The sequence below is a fragment of the Podarcis erhardii genome, assembly GCF_964252035.2.
Source record: "Podarcis erhardii genome assembly, chromosome: 3".
Lineage (NCBI taxonomy): Eukaryota > Metazoa > Chordata > Lepidosauria > Squamata > Lacertidae > Podarcis > Podarcis erhardii.
Window position 1 is genome coordinate 37,668,971 of NC_138507.1, and position 26,635 is coordinate 37,695,605.

General features: G+C 44.5%; 2 protein-coding genes across 7 annotated transcripts in view; one reads left to right on the top strand and one right to left on the bottom strand.

Moving 5' to 3' along the window:
- SMAP1 (small ArfGAP 1) overlaps window positions 1-1,416 on the top strand; it is a 67,973-nt gene extending 66,557 nt beyond the window's left edge. For all 3 annotated transcript variants that reach the window (XM_081857207.1, XM_081857205.1, XM_081857206.1), the window contains one exon: window positions 449-1,416. In XM_081857207.1, the coding sequence (XP_081713333.1) occupies window positions 449-586 (138 nt within the window). In that variant the 3' untranslated portion in view covers window positions 587-1,416. The remainder of the gene's footprint in view (window positions 1-448) is intronic.
- Window positions 1,290-26,635, bottom strand: part of B3GAT2 (beta-1,3-glucuronyltransferase 2) — a 156,685-nt gene continuing 131,339 nt past the window's right edge. For 2 of the 4 annotated variants that reach the window (XM_081857376.1, XM_081857377.1), the window contains 3 exons: window positions 9,348-9,492; window positions 2,008-2,156; window positions 1,290-1,919 (listed from right to left, as the gene is read on the bottom strand). In XM_081857376.1, coding sequence (XP_081713502.1) covers window positions 1,833-1,919; window positions 2,008-2,156; window positions 9,348-9,492 — 381 coding nt within the window. In that variant the 3' untranslated portion in view covers window positions 1,290-1,832. Of the gene's footprint in view, window positions 1,920-2,007; window positions 2,157-9,347; window positions 9,493-23,357; window positions 23,377-23,614; window positions 25,318-26,635 lie in introns of those variants that run through there. The other 2 variants (XM_081857375.1, XM_081857378.1) reach the window with 2 other exon arrangements.

The window sequence follows — 26,635 nt, forward strand, 5'->3', positions numbered from 1 at the left end:
TAACCACTGCATTGACCTTTATTCTCCTTGATAAGACTTCTTTGTAGAAAATGCACCCTTTAAAATTCTCCACACTGCTATATCTACTGATTCGCAAATATGCTTCATGTATATTATCTAAAAGTCAGAAATGGTATACTATTTATTTATTTGCCATATTTCTACATTACCCTTCATCCACCAGGCTACCTGGATGGTTTACAGTATTCACATTAAAACAGCAATAAGACCAGTCATAGGACAGTGATAAAATAAAACTAAACTTACTGTTGAAAAGGACATATTGAAAGATACCTGTTTATGTAACAGAGGTGCAGGTATACAAATGACCCTCCCTGAGACAAGGTGGTATCTGCATTTTCAAATAAAGCTTGAGTCTGTCATACTGAAAGTTCAAACAGCATCTGAACCCCTGTATACTAACTAGAACTATGTTTGCATTTCACAGATGAATCAGCAAATGGCTGGAATGAATCTGTCTAGTTCCAGCAATGTGGTGGGCTTTGCTGGCCAGCCCCCAAATACAGTGGCAGGATGGACTGGAACTTCCTCAGGCCAGACTCTCAGCACACAACTCTGGAAATGAACACTGCAATAGAAGTTTCATCTAGATCAGAGACTTGACATTCCATGCTCAAATACATCTAGTTTTCTTGGTCTGCCCACATACATTGCCCACCCTCACCCCCTTCAATCTCACAGTTCTTCATATTAAGACATAATCTTAACCAACCGTGTTGTGGTCTGTATTGACTTAAATTTTGATGTAGTGAAAAGCAGGTTGGGAACACCTCTCATCAGCAGCTTTTTCATTCCACAGTACATTTGATTTCATGAATGATACATTTTCAAAAGAGCTTCGTGACCAACTACATACTCAAAATTATTTTATCAGTTCTAGAACCAACGTTTGCATATAAGGGAAATAGATATCATGTAAGTACTATCTCTAATATGTAAACCCCACCCCACAAATTGCCCAGTAATCCTGTAGAAGGTACTGTATGAACAAATGTTAAATCATATAAATAAGTGTACATGTATCACTGAAACTTTTTTCCTTGTGTAAAATTGATTTTGTCCCATTATTCATGCCACTGTGATATTTTACTGCAACGTGCTGAACAGATAAGATGGTTAGTGAAAGAGATAAACCTGGATGTCACTGTCGCCTCATCAGTTTTCTTAAGAGTTGCCTGTGACAAAATGAGTAAATTTGGCTTAAAAAGTATGTACAGAGGGCTAATCTAAAGTATATTGCACAGCATATATACAGGGTAACTCACTCCTCAATTGTACATTTACTTTTATTTTCTACAGCTGTATCCAGGTTTATGCCAGTAACTGTGTTTACATTTTATGGTGCCTCGTATCAATAAGCTGTTGCTTTCCTCTATTAAAGAAATCCATAAACAACATGTGATTTTTTTTTTTTCATTCTATAAAGACCTCTTTTATCTACTGTTCTTCAAAAGCAAAGCTGTTTAATTCAGGAACAATAAACTTTGAACATAATAATCTGGAAGCTGCTATTTATAAATGAATTGGAAATTTTGCATTTGTTTAGATCAGTCACTCTTTTAGTGTTCCGCTGCATTTCATTGAACGTCTTGTGTAAGAACAATCTAAGATCTGGATAAAGTACTAAAACAGATTTTTTTAAAAAATCCAAACACATGCAAAACAAGTGAAGACAAATCACAGCCATCTGATGAGTCTTAACTGATACCGTTAAAGTAAGTTGTTTCACAAAAGCAAACTGCTGTTTGAATGTTTAGCTGTTTCAAGGATGCAACCATTAATTTTGTTATGTCCCATTTTATGCTTACGTATCATACTTCAATTTTGACACTGTCCAGGTGATACTTTGGCTCATTAGATAGATTTACCTTTTCAGTTCTCGTGTGCCATACAAGAACCTGAAAAAAAAAGTTTAGCATCAACAATTAGTTCTGGATAATCCCCTATAGGAGAGAGGTTCCTGTATTAAAACAGCAAAACTAATACCTTTGTGCAGTTGTTGGCTTTTGGTTCCAGCTCTTCCACTGTGGTGATCTGTCTGAGAAAATCAGATTCCTGCATTCCTGGTTGGGATCCATGGCGTCTGAATATCGCTTTAGGGTTGGATAAGATCACCTGAAGGCTCACAGCAAAACCTTCATAAAAAAGATATTGTTAAATCATTAAAACCAAAGTTGATTTGATTTACCTTTAAAAATATTTTTTTCCCTTTTTCTTCTTGCTAATCTGTATTTTGTAAACAAAACCTTAAGGGTGTTACACCGCATCATGCAGAAGGATATAATTTCACTCCTGTGGTTGCCTCACAATTTATGCAGCATATATCTCAGGCTATAAGCTGCTTTTTCTCATTTGGAAAAGTAGCTCTGCTTCTCTGTATCTGTTTATACTTTTTCTTTGAATGTGAACAGTGACCTTTAATGCAAGTTATTGGAATTTACAAGTGATGAAAAGCCTGCCTGGTGTGAAAAATGAGATTTAAAAGCAACTGACAGCACATTTGTAACTAGTTGAAAATTAAATTCTGATGTGCATGTAGTTGTTAACGAGAAGGCAAAATAAAATTGGCTTAGTGAATTTCACATGCAAATTAGTATGTCATTGATACTACTAGAAGTGATATCCATTCATGATGAGTGTAACACCTATACTAATGCAGCCATAATCACCATTTTTAAAAAATGCTCTGAAGAGAAAGTGGTAGAAAAACAAATCCTTATGTAGTACACTATTTAGCAAACCCTTACTGTGGATGTCAAAGGACTGCTATTACTGGTGACATAATTTCTAGCATATAGCAAGACTTCCTAAAACTAGAATACTTGCTGCTGCTTGTATCATTCATTTCTCTCATATATATGAAATTAGGCCAATTGTCACAATTGAGCCCACTGAATGCAGAAACTGGGTGATTCAATTTTCAGTTTAGCTTTTAATTTGTGATATGTGAGTGTGTTACAAAATGGCTATTGCATACGTCTAAATATACTAGTAGGCCTCCTGTGCACTCAACAATTGATTTAAACAGGGAAGCATGGTAATGTACTACCCTTCAGACATTTTCTCCCTATTCCCTCCTCAGAGTACCAAAAATTTGTCAAGAGACTTTAACTGCTACTTATGATCTTAGGAAGTCGTAAAGGCAGCAAGTTTGCCTTCCTGAATCTTTTGTACACGTGCAGTTCTCATTTTAGGGGGTTAGACCAGAAGTGCTCTTCCAGAAGTTGAAGATCTTTCCATGTTTGAAAGGGCTTCTTCCGGCAGCAAAAAAAAGATCCTTGCACAAGAAAAATATTCATGAAGGTTTTGCAAATCTGTTGTACAACAAGATGCTTGCAAACATTTTTTTCTGTAAGTTCAATTTGGAATCCACTGCTTTCGTTTAAAGAAGTATTTGAGCTACATCATTCTACGGTGCGCAATCAAGATTGGGACAAAAGGACTTTAGCGGCATTTTTACCTGAGGCAGGACTTTACAGCCTTCTACAGCTCAGCTGTGGGATGCAGGAAGCAACTGCCAAGCAAAGAGTATGTTCAGAGGCTGTTTTCCTTTGCCCCTCTCCTGAAAGTAAGGATTTGGGGAGGGGACCTATCTTCCGCAAAAGCCCTGAGATTTGAATGCCAGGTGCCCCATTGTCTAAAAGGTATCCTGGAACCAAATCAGTTAACTTGCTTAACTCTGTCCTAAAGATTTTGAATCAAGCAGTTTAGGAATTCAGACCCAGAAATGCAGGGGTGAGGAAGCTGTGGCCCTACATATATTGTTAAGATTCCCAGCAGCCCAGCCAGTGATCAGGAATGATGGGAGTTGTAGTCCAACAAAATCAGTAGGGCCATAACGTCCTCACTACTGCAGTGCAGAGTAATGTTTTCCATTAGGCCCCCAACAGTGTTCAACTGCCTGTATGATGTATTGGATGGTCTCTAATAAAACTCTGCAGTGCTGAAAGAAGCACATTTGTGGTTGCTTAATGACCAGTTTTGGTAGCAGAACCTTTGCAATGCATATTAATAAAACACTTATTTTAACTATACTTCAAAATAACAAGCTGCAGTGAGTAGACTACAGCACTTTGCAATTTTTGTTAGGAGATATAATTCACTCAGCTCAGAGCCAATATATTTTGGAAGATTACATATGTAGGATGCTGCCACAAATACATACTCTGCAAGCTGTTTTAGACTTCCAGACATTTTACCATGTGGCAAACATTCCCCAGCATTAATATTTTCTAATCAACTGAATATAAAGTTGTTATCATTCTGTAAAAGTTTCTTAAGGAAGGGCAGCTGTGATAACAGAGGTGGGGAGAGAAAGTAACTAAGGCTGTCTACTATTAAGACAAATATCATTTAATACCAGAGTAAGGAAAGACAACTGTTAACTGACCCTAGAACAAACATGTCCATGGTGGATCAGGAAAGGCTTAAGGAGAAATGAGTATAGCTTCCTGGAATAGGAGAAGTGGGCAGAAGTGGAATGGAGATGGGGGAAAGGGGAAACTAATCTTAGGGGCAGCATTTATAATATTCCATTGCATCTATCTGATAAATCTTCAAAGTAATGCAGGCCTTATTCTGATCAAGTCAGAGGATGCTGCTCAACCTGTTACAATGGGTTACAGCTAAGGTCCAGAGAGGCCAATATTTTTGTGTCTAGCTGAGATCTTAATTTAGATAAAGCAGATGGAATACTGTAGTAAATGTCCACATAATGGCAGTTAGCGGGAAATCCATGTTATAACTCAAGCTGTGAGTTACCACAGACCTAATGCACACACACTTCCCTCTTTAGCTACCAAGTCCATTTATTCCTTACTCTCATGGAGATTAAATTACGGGTGACATTCTGAATACAGACAAAGTCACTGTCCCTTTTCCCAGCACACAAGTGGGTGGAGTAAAGTCCCAACAAAACATCTTTGGGCTGCCATCAAATCCAGTCTCGTATAACAGATGAGAATTAGTAATTAGGGCTGAGCATTTTAGGTTGCAGAACAAGGCAATATTCCAGAGGGCAAGGAACTCTGATTTAAGCTTATATCATTGGAGCCTACAGATCAGTTTCCTAATCGGTGTTGCCTGCAGAATCAAGCAAGAGTCACACTCCTGCCTTATAGATAGGGGGAGCAGCTACAAGCCTTTAAAGTGGTTTCCAAAGGATTCTGCCCAATAGGGTGCCAAAATGCCTAAAACCATCCATGAGATTGTACAAGACCTCCCAACCATCTTTTCCCCACACTCTTGGTATGGGCAGTCAGGCTATTCCCATTTGTCTGTGGTTTGCTTTTGGTAAAATAAAAATATGTATTTCTTATTATTTGGAGATATGGAACCGTTTGAAGGCTAGTATTTCTTTTTTTGCAAGGCCACTTTTTTTGCAAGGCCACTGTAAAAGTTTCTCCATTTGGCATTAAGTTTCTTTGAATTCCAGCTATATTCTTCTTTAAAAAGCTGCATCCCTTTTCAAAGCAAAACAATTTGCATACTGAAATTAGGCCAACTGCCTATCAAAAAAGGGAGGAAAGGGTGGATTTTTTAAATAGTTGTTGCGAATTCTGAAAACATGGTCAGTAAAAACTTTCCAGTCAGAGCATCTTCCCTATGGATCAAATTCTAGAGTTAAGTAATCTACTAGTGATCATGGCTTGGATCCAAAGTTCACAGTTTGTGCTTGAGGAAGATGATTTTTGATAATTCACCCTACAGCCCCAGCACCACCTGAAAATATGCTGCGGGGGGCAGGGAACCCTCCAGAATAACATGAGGAACAGCACAGAAGGAGACAGAGGGACTCTCCAAAAATCGCCTTCACCCACACACATCCCAACCATTCATCTGGTAGAGAGTTTCTGCTGGATCTCATTCCCTTGCATAAATGGAAGGAGTCCTTCCATTCACAGAATAGATATTCTGGATTCAACTTATTACTTCCACGGTATCTTGTGAAGATATATTTGCCTGCAGAGCATAAAAGAAAACAGCAGAAGGTTCTCTGCATGCAGTGTTCGATTGCACTTATTATTATCTGTGCTTTTGGTCCTGGAAATAAACATTAGAACGAGAGAATCAGCTAAATAGGCATTGCTGAGCCAATGGTAGTGAAAAGAGGACAGATGCCCGCCAAAGGCTCTTCTAGGAGCTGCTGCCTTGCCACAGGAATAGTGGGCAAGGTTGCCATTGGTGCCACTAAGTCCAAATCTCTGCAATGGTGCAGAATGTTCCTCTTGCTATGTTTGCAGCTGTATTATTTGCAGGTCTGAAAGGGGCTGGCAGAGGAGAGAGCACCTCTGCTAAGTCAGTGCAAGCAGTGAGTTAGATAGACCATTGGTCTGACTGTGTATAAGGCAACCTCCTACATCCCTAACTGGGAGTTCAATGGACAGATGTGGAATTTAACCAACATCCTCGACTGAAGCCAACTATCTGTTATAAAAAACAACAGAAGATGTTCTAAAGATGGACTAATTTAGATTGTTTGCCTTGCTAATTAAAGCTAAAGGTTGCACTAATTCGGCCCAATTGTGATGATCTTTTGTTAAAGCTCAATGTGCTTTACAAGTTGAAATTACAGAGGAAGAAGACTCCGTGGCTGATCAGCAGTGGTCTCCAACTAAAGCCCAACATATTAACCAGTACACCACCCCTTTGCCTGCTCACTATATACAGTGACCATCTACTGATCCTAATAGCTCAGATATCGCTACATACTCCTGCTCTTTAGTGTGTGTGACACGCACATGGACGGACACACACACACCTGGATCAAAACAGATGCCTGTGTGTACTTCAAAATATACCACTATGCTACTGCCCCTCACCGTCACTCCACTCCCTGTGTTCTCTGAAATACAGAAACTCATGGCTGACAGGAATACAGCTGCCACTATATCAAAAGCAATTCAGCCAGCGCTTGAGAGCATCTAGAATACACCAAAGACTGACCAAGCATGTAGAGCTATGCAGCTAGACAGCGCTATGCAGTCACAAGCTGTACAGTGAAAGATTGATGAGATTAATTTTTGAACCTTCTCTGCCTTCGTGGTTGTTTTGTTGATTTCTCCCTTAAGCAGGGTGCTTCAGACTGTATCTACCTATAAGCTATGAAGAGTCCTCACTTTCCAGCGGTTTGTGCGAAATGACTCATTTCATGATGAAATAGTGCTTTTCACACTTGAACTATCTGATGGGGCTTGTTTTCCTATGCACATGGCAATGTTCATGTAATGAAAGATACTAGCTGCCTGCAGTAATTAATGAAGGCGCAGAGAAGAAATTCAGTGAAGCATTCAAACAGAAATACCATATAAAATTCAAATAAATGAGAAGAGTGTTTTCCTATTATTAAAAAGTAAATTAAATTAGGATACAGCAGCAGGGCTTATAAGGGGGTTAATGATGAGAAGACATGTTATGCAAAAAGTTCTATTAGTTTCACACTTTGCTCTTTTTCAACAATATTCCTAATTACAAATATTGCATGCATTCTAATGGCAGCCATGAATACAATATGAATTTTTTACATGCTCAGTGTGAAGTTTAGCAGGGCATGCTTGCCAGGTGTCCTATCAGACAAAATTCCTCACTTTACCACCCTCTGGAGAGAAGTTCTGAATACTATCCTATAGGTGCTTTCATAGTCAACAGCAATAATATACAATATAAATCTAAATTTTAAAAACCCTCAGATCTATCCATAACTTGATAGTGAAGTATCTGAATCCAGTGGCAGTATGTCCTATTACTAGACACTGAATAAAAACGATAAGAAAGTGCTATCTGCATCATGCTCATTCTGGCTGCCAACATCTTAGGATCTCTGGTTGGCAAGTTGCTCAGACAGAGTGCTGAACAAGATGGACTACTGGTTAGAGCCATGAAAACAATGATTATGTTCCAAATACCAACTGCAGGCGGAGCAGCACCACATCAGCCAACAAACCCATCCTATGATAGTTTCCTGCTACATCAAGAGTAACCAATATGGTACCATCCAGATTTGTTCGGCTACAACTCCAATCAGCCCTAGCCAAGGGGTGATGGGAGCTGTAGCTTACCACGTCCGGAGAACACCAGGTTGACTAACCCTGTGCTACAACATTCAGAGCCATGCTACGCTACAACCCTGGGCAAAACCTCTGAAATCAGCAGCTTTAAATGCATTATGCAGCCTTCGCTAACGCACTGAGGATTCTCAAGAGCCCATTAAAAGCAGAGATTTGAATGCCAATACGGAGCTGGAAAATTGTAATGTGTAGGAAGCATCACCGAATGAGCCCCATTCCCAACTACTACAACTGGTCTTTGTAGTGAAGGGAAAATAATCCAGAAGCGAAGGGGGAAGGAGATAGGTGTGTACATGCAAAACCTAATATTGGTGCATATTTCTTCCAGACCCTAGGCTCAGTCATGAATTACTCTCAGAAGCATTCCAGTGACTGCGGGATTTAACCAGAGTTTACCCTCCAAGATATGCTGGTCCTATTAAAATGGCAGGTTCATCATCTTCATGCCAAAAGCTTCCTATCCAGCACAGGGTAGCCAAGGAGGAAGATTCTGAGTGCTATTATCAAGAGTGCTCCTGATGGTCATATGTAGCCAGAATTATAGCATCAAACACGCACAACACACAAACAAACCCCAACTTCAGTAATTTCTACAAATTTCTGTCTGAAACTCTTGAGCACCATGAAGTTGTACAGATGACTCAGAACTTGCACAGAACATAGGTCCTGTGGACTGCACACAAAGCCAGAATTGTGTAAAGACAAAGACACCCAGAAGTTCCCCCCCATGTCCACCCCTACCTTTTCGGAGTTGGTGCGACAAGCCTTGACCCCATGCAAGGGCTTACCAGGTTCTGGAGGCCTTCATGAGATTTCAGACAGCTCCACAAGATCTCACAATACCTTCCCAGAGCCCTGTAAGCAGACCTGAGAGCTTAAAAGTTATTTTGCACCAGAATAAAATCTGCTGTGAAAAGAGCTTTTAAGTTCTCCACTTTGCACACTTTTAATTTGTGGGATCGCAGCTGGCCAGCCACCAAGCACATAAAACTGTGATCACACAAGTTAAATCCGCACAAATTGTGAGTCAACTGCATTTAAAGAAAAAAAGGAAAGGAAAGATTGAGATTCTCAGGAGGTGAAGGAACCTAGTAACATTGTTTTTGCTCACCAGAACAAAGCAGAAGATTGTATGCCTGCCTACAGCGTTCATGCAATATCTAGAACTAGATTGTTTGCAAGTGCAAGTGGGTGATACAATGTCTGCATGCAGGTTCACATGAATATAATCTGTATTTAAGATTCTGTAACTATACTCACCGGCCATATCAATGGGAAAAGGTCTACCTGCCCGCCAGCCAGTGTACCATCCAACAACCTTGCCCTTTTCCACAACTGGACGCTCATAGCGTCGTCCGCCTGCCAGACCCACAGGCCATACAGACACTTTGTGGGTTGTGCGCATCTGTAAGAAAGGAAGCATAAAATCACTTTCAAACTCGTTTCTTCACCAACTTGCATTGTGCTGTGATTGAGATGCTGAGAAAGTAGTTGGTGTCTCCAGGTCTGATCCAAGACACTTTGGCATCTGGGGCAAACCACAAAATGGTGCCCCCAACCATAGAAGAAAAAGGGGGGCAAAAATCTACATCAGGAACAAGAGGGGGAATACAGATCTACATCAGGAACATGGGTGGGGAGAACATCAGATCAAACTCACCCAGTGGTTGAAGTGGGAATCAAACTCCATCGCAGAGGGGAAAGGGCCTCACTCTGAATCACACAGGGGGTTGCAAAGCCTGGGAGAGACCAGAGGGCAGCCCCCACCATTTCCTCCCTAGGGGTGGGAGGAGACCAGCAGTGACTCCTATTTGTCAAGAGGTCCCTGTAGAGGCAGAATTGTGGGGGCTACTGAGGAGGCAGCAGATTTGGCCTCCAAGGAGGGCACTGCAGCCATCACAGTGGTGACAGTGGGCAATGCATTCCTTGGAAGCTGGATCTGCAGACCCCATGGATTCTGCTGTCCAAGGCAGTCATCTTACTTTGCCACATGGGTGGGCTGGCCCTGGGTGTCTCTGTCCTTGATCTATGGCCAGATTAAGGCACTCTGAGGCCCTAATCTATGTCAAGTTTAAGATGCCTCGCAATGTTTAATAAAAGTGCATTAGCCTAACAGAAAGGGCAATAGTAAAGTTTTATATTCACGCATACATTGGTACACAGGCAAGGATGCAACTAAAAATTACCAAAACCACTAAAACATATGATCCTCTTGCTATTTTCTTTAAATTGCTTTCAAGCCCATCCATCAAAAGAATAAAGGATTCTCTTGGAGAACGGTTTTCATCAGCATCAGGTGCATCAGTATCACTGACTTTTTCTTTATTCACACACTTGCAGTCTACACCAGGCAGGTATTATTTTGCTTGGAGTTCAATCTCATCAAAACTTTATTAGGTTTCTTTTAAGAAGTGGAGGAGCAATGTGTAAAGCTCTGCACATCTGTACTGAGGGCTATCTTTGAATCCTGTGGGGCCTTGCTAGTTTTGCGGAACTGATCTAATAAATGATTCCAAAAGCTTGAGCCTGAACACAAACACTAAATCCTCCATTTCCCCCCGAAGAATGGCATCTTCTCTCCCCGTATCACCTTTTTCATTGTCACTAGTATGAACACAAGCAAGGGCATCAATAATTGAATCGTAACTCTCAGCTATGGCTAGCATGAAGAGATATTTCAGTACTGTGGAATCAGGACCCAAGAATGATCTGAGTACTGCCCAGTGTTTTATGCAGTCGGAGTTAGAAACTCAGATATGTAAGCTGGGTGCCAAATGGCACCTTAAATCTAGGTTATGGTCGCCGAAACAGAATCTCTATTCGCCAGGGGATTGATCCTTGGGATCCCTTCCAACGCTACAATTCTATGATTCTATGATCTCAACTACTTTGCTTGTATGTAGCTTGCTCTTACAACAATTCACTTGTCCCAGTATGCAAGGAGGAGAAACACACACAGTGGAAATTGAAACAGTATAAACTATGGTCTAAGGCAGAGATTTTTAACCTGTGATTGCTAGCCTGGCACCTAGAAATCCCCACGTAGTTACAATTGGACCCATGTCAGTAGCAAAACAAGCCTAGCACCTAGCTAATTTCTAACACTGACTGGAAAATGTATACTGCAAAAAAAAAAAAATGGTTTCAAGGCATCAGCGGGACCCAGACCTGTTTAAGCTTTGGCAAGTTGGTGACCTCATGTGCCTACAGACCGACAGGTGGAGCACAGAGGTCTTAGGTCAAAGGCTATACACAGGATGGGGCTTTTAGGGCATAGAGTCAAAGCTTGCCCCCTTACGATTTCGGTCATTGAGAATCCTTCCTATACCACTATGCTTACTGCAATTATTTTAGAACAAGAGGCAAACTGCTTTTGATTTCATTCTTGCTGCCATGCTTGTGAAGGAGTCAAGAGCCTATGACCCGAAGGTTGCCCTGGCATGTTCCCACAGTGCTAAACTATGATTTAGCATTACATCTGAGCACAGCCACTGTAGCAGGAAGAAATGTTGGTGGCAACTTTTATATAGCTATAGATACCTATACCAAAAGCCAACAGGGGTAAAATCTGCAACACTTTGCTTCCTACCTATATATCTAGTATGCTGTAGATACATTCTCAATTATATGTAGATGAATTTCAACTGAAGCTTTCATCAAAACGTATTGAATGTGGGAAGGCAACAGTAACTTCTCATGTTTCCCCCCCTGCAACAATGGCTGTCACGAGACGGTTATCCCATAAATGTTAATTTAGGTGTGTTAAAGATGAACAAATTTTGGCACTGGGTATGCCTTTCCCCTTTATGTTAGGTAATAAAAATAGAATTCCATTTGTGTTGAAATTTGAATTGTAGGCGCTGTACACTGTAGAACTATTGTTGCCATGAGGGGCATCATAAAAGATTACAGCATCCTTCACTCTACCTCTTGCACTCAATAAAATGCCAGAATTCAAGCATCCATGCAAACCTCTCTCATATATTATTTAGCTTTCCTCTTAAACTAATCTAGTGCAGTTGCCCTGATATAGCCTGAGAAAACAAAGCCAAAAATTTAGAATACTGAGGTAGCTGAAGAACTACCCAAGAGCTGGCATGCCTTGCGAGTCCCGTCCCCCCAAGATCTCTTCAAACAGCAGGCTGTCCTGCCCCATTACAAACAGCTTCTGAAACTACACGCCCCTCCCCCCGCACACCAATCTTAAAGTGAGTGTGTCATGTGGCATGAAAGTCTGGCGTTTGACAGAAGCTAACCAAAAGCGCTCTTGAGCGCATGAAATATCTGCAGTTCTTTGGATCCTGGTCTATAACATACTAAATAGTTTAGATACATAGAAAAATAATCGCATGTGAAACCAACACTGGGCATCATCTCTCCAAAATGCATACATTTCAATACTGCAAGGGGCAAAAGAAAATTGCCTGTGTCTATAATGCTACATTCCCCTTTTCCTCTTCATTCTAAGGCAGACAACTCTATCCAGCTGTTTGGCATTACAGCCTTACCATGATTCAGATACACTGATGCATTTAAAGTCAGCACATGGACTCATTCAGAGAAGAAGCAATATAGTATGATATCAACCATGCCTTAATGCAGCTGTAAGGGACCTTTGGCCCTCCAGCATTTGTTGAATTACAAATCTCATCATCCCTGGCCTTTGGCCATGCCTGCTGCAGCTGATGCAAGTTGCAGTTCAGCAACATCTAGGCAAAGTTTGGGAGACCCAAACTTGGGTCTCCAGCTGTTTTTTTTTTTTTTTTTACTCCAACTCCCATCACCCCTAGCTAGCAAGACCAGTGGTCAGGGATGATGGAAAATGTAGTCCGAAAGCAGCTGGAGACCCAAGTTTGGGAACACTGCTCTAGGGGACTAAAGGTTTCCTGCACCTACATTAATGGGTCTTTATTTCTACTATTGTTATATTTAGAGCCTGCCCTTCACTAGAAGCAGGTTACAACCATAGAAAGCACAGCATTAAAACACAGTTTAAAACAAATGACAACCACAGCCAAAGCAGGTCCTAAAATATATACTGCAAGTATCAAAGGCCAGTGTCTAGAGGTACATTTTCTGCATGTTATAAAAGCAGTACAATGAACATGCCAGACACGGCTCTGTAGGGAAGGTGTGCCACAGAGAATGCCCACTCCTGGGTCACCACTCTGCAAACTTCTGATGGTGGTGGAACTACAAGAGGGGCCCCCTCTACTGAGCTGAACCCCCAATAGAATCTGTTCTGCCACATCTCTACAGCAAAACTGTGGCCCTCCAGAGGATATTGGAGTCCAACTCTTACCAGGTCCAGCCAGCATGGTCAATGATAATAGCACTTGTAGTCCAACAATATCTGGAGGACCACAGTTCCCCACCTCTGAAGTGTTGTGTGTATGCATGCGCACACAGGGTGACACACAACATCTCTATAAACCTTGAACCAAAAAGCTATCCATCCTTGGCAGCATGCCTTCGCTTAGCAGATCGGTGGACAATGCACCTTCACTGGTCCTTCTGCTGAATCCCTACCACATTCCAAATGGCAGTGTTAGAAGCAACGAAGGTGCATAACATTATATGTTGCCATTTTCTTTTCACCACATTGTCATTAAATAAAGACCGACATCATTAGACCTGAATTCAATGCAGGCCTCCCTCTGCACTGAGTTGTACAGCTTCATCTGCAATGCCATCTGAATCAGGAGAGGCTGTGCTCCTTAGGTGAAGTCATGGGATGGATGAGGACAAATAAACTGAGTGAATCCTCACAAGATTGAGATCCCGTGGATGAATGGTTCCCCATTGCAAGAATGGGTTGTGTACCAACTCTGGATGGGATGCATACCCTCAGAGTCAGCAAGCGCAAATTTTGGGGCAACTTTTTGATCCATTGCTGCCAGGAGTGGCCCAGATGACTTCATTGGCTCAGAGCAACTCTTACCAACTTTGGTTGGAGAGCTAATTACAATAATTCTATGGCCATTCCTGCCAGGGACAGCCTTGCCACAGGCGTCCATATACCAATAATCACACAGTTGTCTTAGTCTTGTTACTGAGCAACAATGTGCAGAGCTCAGTGGGGTGGGTGGGGAGGCCAGTCAAGCAGAAGAGTCTCTGAGGTGTACTTGCCTGGAGGCAGAGTCAGCAACTGAAGTCAGGTCCAGTCCTAGGGTCAGGCAAACAGTAATCCGCATGGTCAGATGGTCCAGGGGTCAGGGAATCCAATGATCATGGGGTTAAGGGTCAAAATGAGCAGGAAGCAGCAAGGTAAAGCCAGAAACTACAAGCATTACCAGCATTTGACTGCTGCTGGAAGCTCTGCTTAAGAAGGCTGAAGCCAGCTGGTTCTCATTAGTGCCTTCTCCTCTGTGTACCTGAAAGCTGATCAGCTGCAGGTGGGCTCACTCCACCTTCTCCCTCTTCAGGCTGCTGTTCAGCAGGTGAAGCTGATTCCTGGCCCATGACAGCAGTTAACTAGTCTAATGTGCTCTGTGCAGGATGAGTCTCATACCTGGCTGCAGCTAGTGCAGACTGCAGCTGCTGGGGTGTTTGACAAGACACTCAGTTTTGCACATATTACACAAGCACTGAAATATTGGCCTATTGTTTATTTGTTGTTTTTTTAACATTTAGATCCCACCTATCCTCCAAGGTGCTCAGTGTGGCAGATGAGGTTCTCCCACTCCACAATTTATCCTCACAACAACCCTGCGAGGTAGCTACCGAGGCAAGTTCAGGGTTTTGTTGTAAACAACTCAGGTCCAGGATACCTAGTAAACTACTCTTCCCAAGCTTGTCTGGGTACATGTAAAATCTTCCACCCACGTGGCTCATTAGGATGATGCCCTATTTACACACCACGAAACAGGGATGCTTTGGGAAGTCTGTTATTTCATGGTACATAAACATTAAGCCATGCAGGTAGAGGTCTTTAGATATAGCCAAACGGCCAGGCAAGCAACTGAGGAGGCAATGGTACCCACATGATCAAAGGTACACATGCAGGGGTCGAGATAAGAGGGGCAGAGTATCTTTCCCTCTCTGCCATGCAAGGTTTATGTAGTGCAAGCATGCATACAAATCCACCTGATATCTTTGCATGAGCATATGTTTTATAAAGCCTACTTTTTCCACATTGCCATTAGCTTCCCAATATTGTAGCAGTCCATACACAGTGACACACACAAATATAAACGACTTCAGAGGACACAAAAGTCTACAGGAAATCCTGATCCTTTGCAAAACATTTCCCTCCAGATTTCACTAAAAAGCTCCGGAATAGTACTCGGTAATCTGCTGTGCTGTACACACTCCCATCTGCAGATTGCTTGCAAGGCCTTGTCACTCCAGCCCTGTGGGAGCTGATATTATACACTCTGGCACTGATTCAGAAAAGCACAAGTGCAGCAGAAGGCTTCGTGCCTTCTGCTAGGCTGCTCCAGTTTCCAGCAGAGTTACTGGGCTGGAGAGCAGAAGGGCCTCTTGATCTTAATCAGCTATCCAGTGGGGAGCATTCAAGCAGGGGAAGGGGAAGCACTCAACCCCACACATTTTCTTTTCTGTGTTCCAATGTGATCAACGGATCAACAATGTCACAAAATAGCAGCAGAGAAAGGGCAAAGTCAGACACCCAGTGGTGGCCCAAGGGGCAGAGCTTGCCATCCACTGAAGCCCATGAACTCTTTTCAGGGATAACCTTCATAAAAATGTGTGCCAATCTACACCTGAGTTGCACAAGATCACCAGAGGTTCTAATAGCCTGTTTTGAAAGAAGAAAGGGAAAGTCATTTGCTTTTGCTATCAAACTGCTTGGGAGTTTAATGAAACAACCTATTAATGATATACTACAAGTCATCAAATGATCCACCAGGCAAGCCAAATCTTCCTATGTCTGAAGCAAACAAAAATATGGACTGAATCCTGCCCCCATCCTCTCTTGCACCACTGCTCCAAGCTCGGGGAGTTTCCTTTTGGTAGCGCGGGGCAGCTGTGCCCCACTGATGTAGATGGAGTCCAACTCCCATTAGTCCCACTTGGCTTGGCCAATGGTCTGGGACAATGGAGCATGGAGTGCAAAAACATCGGGAGGGCCACAGGTTCACCACCCCTGCCTGTGAAGAAGGGGCACAGCTCAGTTGTAGAGCATATTCTTGGTGCACAAGAGATCCTAAGCTCAAACTCAGGCATCTTCAGGTAGGGCTGGGAAGAGCCAATCCAAAACCAGAGATCCGCTGCTTCTCAGTGTAGACCATGGGTAGGAAACCTGTGGCCCGCCAGATGTTCCTGGACTACAACTCCCATCATTCCTGGCCAGGCTGGCTCAGGCTGATAGGAGCTGGAGCCAAACAGAGTCTGGAGGGCAACAGGTTAGGTACCCTTGGTGTTGACAATACTATTAGCCATCTTCCTGTTAGCAGAGAGCTGCGCCCATGGGACAATAGGACACACCTGCAGGTTCCTGTAACAGCTAACCAGATCAGGCCCCTTCACACCTAAGTTATTTGAGACTCCAGTATTTTAGGTTGTGTAGAATTACTTTTATGTGACATTCTACATAGAGATGGAATTAAAAAGGCATTGCCTTCACTGTTACAAGTTTTCCATTAGGAATTATACAATTGGCAGTCAAAAGGAGTTGTCGACAGCCTCAATATAGCTATCTCCCACTCCAAGCAAAGGGTGAAGAAAATCCAATAGCATGAATGACCTCTTGTTGCACAAAGTAATAAAACAGCCTACAGTAAAAACGAAGGAGAGGTTATAATAGCTCTGTACAGAAACCTCAGTAATGATGATCAAATAAAGAGGGCAGCCTTTGATTCTTCCACTAGTTTGTTCTGAAAATTAACATTTTCTTAAGAAAGTTAACTGATGCTTAAAGGCTGAAGGAAGCGGGAATAATGAAATGGGCATTGCTGGCCTTTACAAAAGCATCAGCAGTTCAATGGTCCATACATGGGAAGAAGAAAAATGGCTAGTTCTTATCTGTATAGCTTAAGAAATGTACATAAATTACACTTTAGTGCTCAATTTAGAAAATAAAAAATGAGAATAAGTTAATAAATATTACCCATCAACTCCAAAAGCTATGAATTGTTGCATGTATTCTGCTGGAACGTTGCTGGAACATTGCTTTCTAACCTACCTTTAACAATCACTGCCCTGTATGAGAAAAGATTTATCCTGTAGAAACCAAGGAGTTTTTACAGGCTTCCTGGGGGTTCTGTAGTTGCAAACTGCATTTTCGTGGTCCAAATGTTTTCCCTCATGAGAGTAAAAAGCAGCTGGGGGGGGATTTTGAGTAGGGATGTCTTGACATCAAAGGGTCAAGCAGCCCCCCACTCATGCCAGTCCTCCACTCAGCACTGAAGCCTCCCAGTTTGCTTGCTTTTAAAGTTGTGCTAAAGTGAGGAGCAACAGCACTTAATATGTAAGTTTTCCCCTTACTGTCACGTAAAAGATTCTAACTAGAAAACCACCATTTACTACAAAATGGGTGGGTACCATGACACTTTGCTCAACATCTGAAGTAATAAACCTAAATATAATCCCCATCAATGGACATCTGTGGTTTTGCATTAGAAATAACAGGTTGCCAGTATTTATTTCCACCGATTGGTTCGTTTCTTCTTTTTAAAAAAAAATTAAACCATTATAGTATAATTGCGTAGTTTTAACAGTTTGCCATTCCTCTTCTCAAAAAGGCAAATTCAACTTATGCAAGATTATTTACAGATGGAAAGGCAGAGACAGAAAACTCAAACTGGCACTAACCATTACCATGGCAACCATTCAACAGTGGTCCAGAAACTGATTATTAGTATAGCAACCTACAGGGGGTGGAGAGGAGGGAGAATGTGGGAAGCAACAGTATTAATTTTGGAGGGATCAGGTATACCCATCTTTGGAACAGCTCTAATAACCACTTTCTCTTTAACCTACACAATATATTTCTATCAACCATATAAGGCATGAGCACATTTGAAAAGCACAAGCTGATAAATCCTACAAACTGGTCTCATAACTTTTTTTTTAAGTATAATCATACCACTAGCCCACAGAATTCCATTTCATAACACCTCTACCACAAAGGGGTCTAGGTTTGCTAAATGTATACAATATTGTAGTACAGAAGTACAGATGATCATCATTACTAGCAGCTGCTTCAGGAGGTGAGGATTCAGATCAGGAAAACTGTGGGATAAGAGTTTTAACACCTCCTGCCTCCCTGCATGGCCTGACCAAATTTGTAGCACCTTCCACCCCCCTCACCTGTATTTGCATTTCCCTCCCCCCCCCCCCAATAGCAGATTTGATTTTAGCTCTTTTTAACAGCAGGCACTTTAGCCACAATCGTTCTGTGGGAAGAAATCAAGGGGACAGGCCCCTCTTTTCATGAGCCCAATTTTTCTCAGGCTTGAGCTTCCTACTTCCATTTCACCAGCATTTAACAGCTTGCAGGTTGCTTCAGGAATAATGTGATGATCTGACCAGGATCATAATCTGTTTACATTCAGGAATGTATTCTGACAAACAACACTGTTTGTGTCAGTTGGAATGCATCTCCATTGCTCATTTTAACTCACATAGATTATTAAAGATATTGGACGAATCTCACATAAAATTTAGGGCTGTTGGTTCATGTGGAAGGAGATATACCTTAAACTGAACAGCAGGTGTGAGATATTCAGTGATGGAAGGAAGCTCTGCTCCCGGCCAGTTTTGATTCTTAACTAAGATACGTACAGCCTGCCCACACACTTCAATAAGCTTGGCCCCTTTATTATTGGCTCCCACCACCACCACCATCAGGTGTCCAGCATTTTTATCTACTGTAACATTTGTTTGCCACTTTGTCTTCTTATTCAAGTCTTTAAATTAATACTGAAATCAAAATGGATAGAAAACAAAAGGTGGCTTCCAAATTTATTTATGTCTGTCTTCACCCATTGCTTGCTGTCCAGCATGCAACCTGAACCCTGCCCTGAAGAGAACTTGGCTTTCTGAATATTGCTGTTATCAACCACACACAAAGTTTCCAGCACTCATGATTGTAGACAAAATTTTGAAAATCAGGACTTGGGACACATGGAAGAAATTATACAATACACTAAAATATACAAAACTGTACATGTTAAGGAACGCATTGTGCAAATGGACTGTGCAAAGGTATCGATTTGCACGAGATTCCAGTGCACAACACTTGTAGCTCTGCAATAAACTTATGAAAATGTGGGCTGCAACACTGTAAATACACTGGACTCAAAGCATGTGATAAGACTTGCACAAACTTGCAACGCGCAATACTCGAAATCTAGTTAGCTTTACGCAAAATTTAGCGTACAAAGTAGGTTTGCTTGGCAAGAAGTTAATCTTATTCAGTTTGACAACTGTAGCATTTTTCATGCACAGCTATGAAGAAAGGGAAGGTCTGGGATGGAGCAATTTCTTTCAGACATCTCCTACTGGTGTTATAACCACAAAACCTCCACTTTTGAAATGGTTCTTAAATCAGAGCTCCTTTTGGCTCAGAGAATCAGCAGCCAGATTTGCTAATGGGAGGCGGCCGGAGGGAGGGGCGCAGGACACATTAGGCATCAATTTCCTCTCATCTGCCATTAATCCAGTTCCATGAAAGAAAGTATGTCTGAATTTCTCTTTCATATCACAAGCCTGGACTTTTCACACCAAAGGGAAAACCAGTACTGTACAGCTTTTGTAAACTGATCAAGATCTGGCAGAAAGAGAGAAAGGGGTGAATGGAACACTGAAAAGGAAATCATTTTCTGTAGCCAATACAAATTCTGATTGATGGTTGATGTGAAAACAAAAGGCTATCTCTCAACTTCCTCCTACCAGGGATGCAAAATGTGCTTCGCCTTCTCAAAGAAATCTACATATTTTTTAAAAAAATTGAAAGATATAAGAACAACATAAGAAAAGATTATCTGTTTTCCTACACCTAACAATATGACAAATTCATTCCCTTCTCAGAAAGGGATTATCTCTATCAGTGATAGAGGAGAGATGAATAGTAGTCTCACAAACATTCTCTCTGTCTGTCTCTTCCTTCCTTGTAATGTGACTATGCTGAGCTCTTCAGTGCATGCATTTTAAGTGAATAGGAGCTTGTTCAGAGCAAACCTCTCCCTTGTTGCACTGAAGATGTGTGTGTGCTTGTGTGCCCACACACATAAAGAATTTAGCCATCTTGTCAGAAGAGAAGCATCTCAACATCAATTGGCTTATTTTATCTTCTCGCATTTAGCCTTGCAATTTAACTGACAAGCAGTATTGCTGGAGAGGATCTCATTAGTACCTTGATTTTAATAAAAGCCAGTTAAATTGGGGGAGGTAGAGAGAGATGACTAACAAGTAAAATACTAAATGCAGTGTGGGTGCATCTCTTCACCAGAGGGTTACACAGCAGCGACCTCAACTGGAACATTGTGACTCTGTGCCGGTTCTTGCTACAGTCAATTCCTCCCTCTCCTGCGTAATTAGTGCTTTCATTTACAAGAGCCATTTAGGCTTTAAAGAGAATGGAGGTCTGTCTCTCAATAGCCTTTTTTTGCCTCAGCACCGCTTCAGGCAATGGGACCGGATTTCAGACAACACCGCCCCCCAAAGTAAAAAAAGCTCCATGAGCTTTCAGTTCAAAAGGAAAGCACAGTTGAAATAATTACACGCCAAGAAGACGAAAGCCTGAACTTTCTCAGCATTAAAGAGCTATGCGAGGTCCCCCACAATTTAGTGGGAAATAAACCAAAGCAACAGAACTAAAAAAAATAATAATCTCCCTGTTAGACACTTTCAATAAAGGATTTCAATGCAACTAAAGGCCTCCACATAAGGAAAGGAAGCACAGCTCTTCTACTGAATGGGAAGTGCTGGTGGGGAACAGGCGGAACACCTGCCAGCAGTATATTGAAAGAGACCCAAACATATTTGGAAATCTAAACACACGTCAGCAGGGTTGAGCAGCCTTTCTGAAACGGTTCTCTCTTCAGGGACTCGATGTGCTCTGCATCTTTCCGCAGTGCCTTGGCTTTAATCTATTGATTCCTAATGCACCTAGCCTACTTGCAAAGAGAGAGAAATCACCAGTACATTGCAACACACAAGCATGTTTGGCCCCCATCTTGGGTCAGCAAAGGGCTGCAGCGGGGGTGGGGGACGTCAATGGCATTGAGTTCTGTGGAGCTGCCCTGGGCATTCTTAGGTGTGGGGGGTTATATTCTATTGAGCTTTTATTGAGTGCCTTGTAATACACACACAGCAGCTGGCAAGGCTTCCCATTCTGAATGAGTTATGGTAATTTATATCCCCTCTGCATACTTAGCCCCCTCCCTTTTCCCTTGCCAAAATTACACTCTTATTCATCACTATCCTACTTGCACTCCCTATGATGTCTCCCCCTTAAAAACCTGCCCCTGTTATCTCCCAGCCCTTTTGCAAACACTTGCCAGCAGCCACCACTTAAAAAGAGAGAGAGGGAGAGAGGAAAGCTTGCCTTCAACCAAGACCTCAGAATGAAGTGCAGGAATTACTCATAGACCAGTGACATGTTACAGTGCGTTTAGTCACTATATAAATGAGCTTTTCACTTTTGAAAGAAAGAAACAAGGAGACTCTAAAGACTGAACAATTATGGGAGAATGGATAGATTATTCCAGAGGAATTTGCAGCAAGGGAATTGGCAAGGGATTGTGGTGTGTGACGAAAGTTCCTCAGCAAGGCAGAAAAAGAATCGGCTTAGGAATCAAAGAGCTCTCTTAGACCCTTACCTTAACATTGCTTATTAAGGCTGCACTTTGCAGGGAGTAATCTTCCAAGGACTTTATGGAGTAGACATGCACAGGACTGCACTGCAATAAGAGTTATTAATATGATTTTATTGCAAGGACCTTCTGGAAGCTACCTTGGGGCTCTAAGGCTAGATAGTTTGTTTTGAAAACACCCAAATCATGGCATTACTGCCAAAGTTGCAGGGGGTATCTTGCAGGAATTACCTTTGATCTGCAAAAGTTTGTTGGAGTTGTGAGTGAACAGAATAACAGGTCTTGTCATTGAGTAGGTATTTTTGGATAAAATCTAGGGAAGGTTTTACACATAGCTTTTGGTCTTAGTGAAGGCATACAGCTAGTCAGAAAGTAAAAACATAACTGGAAGTCGGACCTTTTATCTGGAAACTCTTCCTCCCAGTCCTAAGTAACTGAGAGGTTAGTCACCATTACCTGAGAGAGTTACTCTGCACCTGCTCAAATACATTCCCTTAATATACCTTATTAATTTATCAACTCAATTTCTATGCCTCTTAGTAATCAAAACATTCTCTGGGTGGTGTACACAAATAATGATTAGCAATAAAAAAAGTTTGAAGGGGGAAGTCCAGACCTAAAAAATCCACAGGCCCCAGTGCTGGCACTACAAACAATGGTTTTAAGTTCTGGTTCAAATGAGATCCTGCTTAAAAACAGGAAAACATTTGGTTCACACACCGTGGCGAACCTACAGCAAAACTTGATGGAACCCAGGATACTGCAAGCCTGGAAAAAAGTCGAGGGTGGAGAAAGCCCTCCAACCAAGTTATGTGAAGGGGCAGCAGGAGCCACAAGAGGCTCTCCATCCAGGCCAGGCTGTTTTTCTTAAGCAAGGCAGGCAAGGAAGCTGAAGGGAAAACCAAACGGGGAAGGAGGTGAGTCGGAGAAGGAGCTATGGTGCCCGCTACCTGTAGGGCTTGGCCTGCCGCCTGGTCACCGAGGCGTGATTAGCTGAACCTGGTAGGAATAACCCAAAGTCCATGTCTTGCTTTTTCCTGTAAGACCTATTGCAGTCGTTAAGAGTCGTCAACAGGCTCATCACAGCTATCTGCCAATCACCCATTCCCACCACCCTTCTGAGTAATACCCCTCCCCACCTTCTCACTATATAGAAGGGTCTGGTGACTTCTGTTTCAGTGTATCTGAAGAAGTGTGCATGCACACGAAAGCTCATACCTAGAACTAACTTAGTTGGTCTTTAAGGTGCTACTGGAAGGAATTTTTTGTTTTGACTATGGCAGACCAACACGGCTACCTACCTGTAACCAAAGTCCATGGTTAGGGAAGGGCAACACTGGGCCGACGACGACGCTGCAGACTGGAGGGGGGAGAGAGACGCTCAAGAGGAGCCTTTATGGCGAGGCACGCTGACTTGCAAAGTTGCGCCTCGCCGGACAAAGCGGAGCTGACTTTAAAGCAAAACACGCGCGCGTAGAAACGGGCCTACCTGAGGCTACAACCCTGTCCCTGTATACACTTGGAAAAGGGTTCGAGCCCCCCAACTCCATGGGACGCAGAACTGAAGTAGGTCTGCTTTGTTCAAGAAGCACTTAAAAAAAGAGAGAGAGAGCGCCCGCGGCTCTGTCGCGCGCCACTTTTGCTGGAAAACTCGGCGCCCAAAAGGAGGCCCGGCGTCTCCGCGCGTCTCCCTCCCTCCCTCCCTCCCTCCCCGCTGGGCCGGCCGGACTCCCGCGCGCCCACTACCTCCTGGAAGAGCTCCAGACTGTAGGTGTTGTCGTCGTCGGCGAAGAAGACGACGCCCGGCTGCGGGGCAGGCAGGCGCTGGTGCCTCTGGCGGACCCAAGCCAGGCCGGCGTTGCGCTGCTCGGTGGCTCGGGGTTGCCCGGGCCGCTTGAACCTCCTGGGCGTGAGGGCGTGCAGGTGGGTGCAGGGCGGGCCCCCGCTGCGCAGGAGCCCCGCCACGAAGCGGCTGACCAGCTCGGTGCCCACGGCGGAGTCTTCCACCAGGACCCAGTGCAGGCGCGCCACCTGGCGGAACGTGTTGGCCAGGCGCGTCAGCTCGGCTTTCTGCACCGGGCGGCTGTAGGTCGGCGTGATGGTGTAGATGACGGGCAGTTCGGCCTCCCGGCGCCGCGGCTGGGACAGGGGCTGCCGCGAGGAGGCGGGCGGCGGACGGGGCGCCCGGTGGCTGCCGCCCGTGTCCAGCATGACGATCACCAGCAGCATCCAGGGCAGCAGCACCAAGAAGCGGCTCAGCAGCAGCGACTTCATGCTGGGGCCCCGGCCCCGGCCGCCCTCCGCCTCGCCGCCCGGGGAGCCCCCGCCGCCGCCGCCGCCGCCGCTGCAGCCCTCACAGCAGTGGCAGCGGCAGCGGGGCATCGCGGAGCCGCCGCCGAGGCTGCTCTTGCCGGCGCCTCCTCCTCCTCCTGCGGAGAGATTCAGCCTGCGCTTCCCTCGCCATGGAGCGGGCGGCAGGGCGCACGGAGGGACGCCGGGCTTCCTGGCACACGGGAGCTCGGCGCTGCGCACCTGGAGCGGAGGAGCCGACGGGACCGCCCGCCTTGGCGCCGACACCTTGGGGGAGAGCGCAGGACGGTCGCCCGGCTGCTTCGGAGGCGGCGAGGCCCCGCTTCTTCCCGCCTGTCTCCTGTGCGGAGAGGAGGAGGAGGAGGAGGAGAAGAGGCCACTGACCGACCTCCCGCGGGGAAAGGCGGAGACCGGCGGCGGGCTGCTGTGGGAGAGGCGCCCCCGGAGCGGGGACCACCGACCTACCCCAAACTCTCCGTTCTTCTTTCTGCGCTCCTTCTTCTGTCTCCGGAGAAGCGCTGCAGGGCGTGATGGGGCTGCCCCCCCCCCCCACACAGCCGCCGATCCTTCTATTACTAGTCTTGTTTATTTATGCCAAAGCTCCCGGTCTTTCTGCCGCTGCTTTCCTTCTTTCTTCCCTTTCAGCATCGCTTTCCTCCCGTCCGCCTCCGAAGCAGCAGCGGGACGACGGAGGGGGGGGGGTGTTGGGGAAGGAAAGAAAGGGGTGCGCGGACGCGGGAGAGTCCCGAACTCTTCCACTTTCCTTCTTCCCCGAGCCGGGCGGCTTCTGGAAACACTCGGCTGTCCTGGCGGACGGGCAGTCGGGGGAGCGCGGCGGGATGACTGGTGGGGGCGGGGGCGGAGAGAAGGATCCAGCCAGGAGCGAGTCTTCTCGGCGGCAGGCGGCTTCACTGGGCGCTTACGGTGGTGCTCGCGTGTCGGAGAAGAGGGGGAGGGATCCCCTCAGGGCTGATGCGGCGCAGGCGGGTGGGGTGGGAGCCGGGGAGCCTCCCTCCCACTTTCCGAGTAGCTGCAAGGATTGCTGCCCTTGTTCTCGTTTTGCACTGCAGGGTCTCTCTTTCTCTCTCTGTGAAACATAAGGCAGTGAAGAGGTTCACGTGCTGAAAACTCCAGAGACCTGGAAAGGGGCTGGGTTGCGCCGGGAGAGGGAGAGGAGGCGGGGGCGGGGGCGGAATCGGGGTTGGAGCGGAGATTTAGTCACAGCACCGCGAAGGAGAAGATGGGAAAAGGTTGCTGTTTGCAGCCAGCCCGCTAGCCAAACACAGCCGAAGGGAGAAGTTGCTGTGCGGCGGCTGGGTATTGTATTGGAAGAAGTCAGGCGCTGAGCCTTTGGCGGCAGCAGCACCACCAAAGCGGGGGGGGGGGGGGAGAGAGAGAAGTAGAGGATATTCCTGCTGGTACTTCTTCCCCTTGGAATCTCTCTGAGGGCCACCCTGGTTTTTATTTTTAAAGGGTGGTGGTCGTGTGAAGATGGAAAGTATATGCTCCATACTCGGGGATCTTCCTCCTTTCATCAACGCCGCCGGAGTCTAAAGGAGAAGCCTTGTGTCAACTCTTACTGTTCCGCAACTGGAGGGGAGACACAAGGCGGGCGTTTTCGCTGTCTTGAAACGGCTTGGGGGTATTTATATATCGTCGTGGTTTTTATAGTTAAGCAGGGTGGTAGGGGCGTCTAGTCCTTTTGGGACCAGAACTAGACACTTGGAAGATACTAATTTTCTGGATCCATTTCAGCCTGAGTTTGGCACCGGGATTGCCTTTTCCACCTTGTAGGATGACCTTCGTTGGGAGGGGGGGGAGGAGGGTGTGATCCTGTTGATTCTCCTAGATCCCTCACCCTGAGCATCTTTTTATACAGTTGAGCATAGTATCCTTCTGGAGCGGCTGCCTCAGCTGGGTCTGCGAAGCAATGCTTTGCAATAGTTCTCAGTCTTATTTGCACAATTGACTCCAGAAAGTGGTTTCAGGGAGCACCAAACAATGTACAGTGGTACCTCAGGTTTCATGCGCTTCAGGTTACATACGCTTCAGGTTACAGACTCTGCTAACCCAGAAATAGTGCTTCAGGTTAAGAACTTTGCTTCAGGATGAGAACAGAAATCATGCTCCGGTGGCGTGGCAGCAGCGGGAGGCCCCATTAGCTAAAGTGATGCTTCAGGTTAAGAACAGTTTCAGGTTAAGTACAGACCTCCGGAATGAATTAAGTACTTAACCTGAGGTACAACTGTAGTAGGATCTACAGGGTGGGACTTTGTAGGGTTCAATTTTACCACCACTACTTAACATGAGACCACTGAGTGGTAATATCTTATGGTCTGGTAACCTTTTGGTTTGATTACTGAACCACAGAATTGTAGTGTTGGAAGGAACCCTGAGGGTCATCTAGACCAACCCCCTGAAATGCAGGAATCTCAACTAGATCTTAATAGATTCATA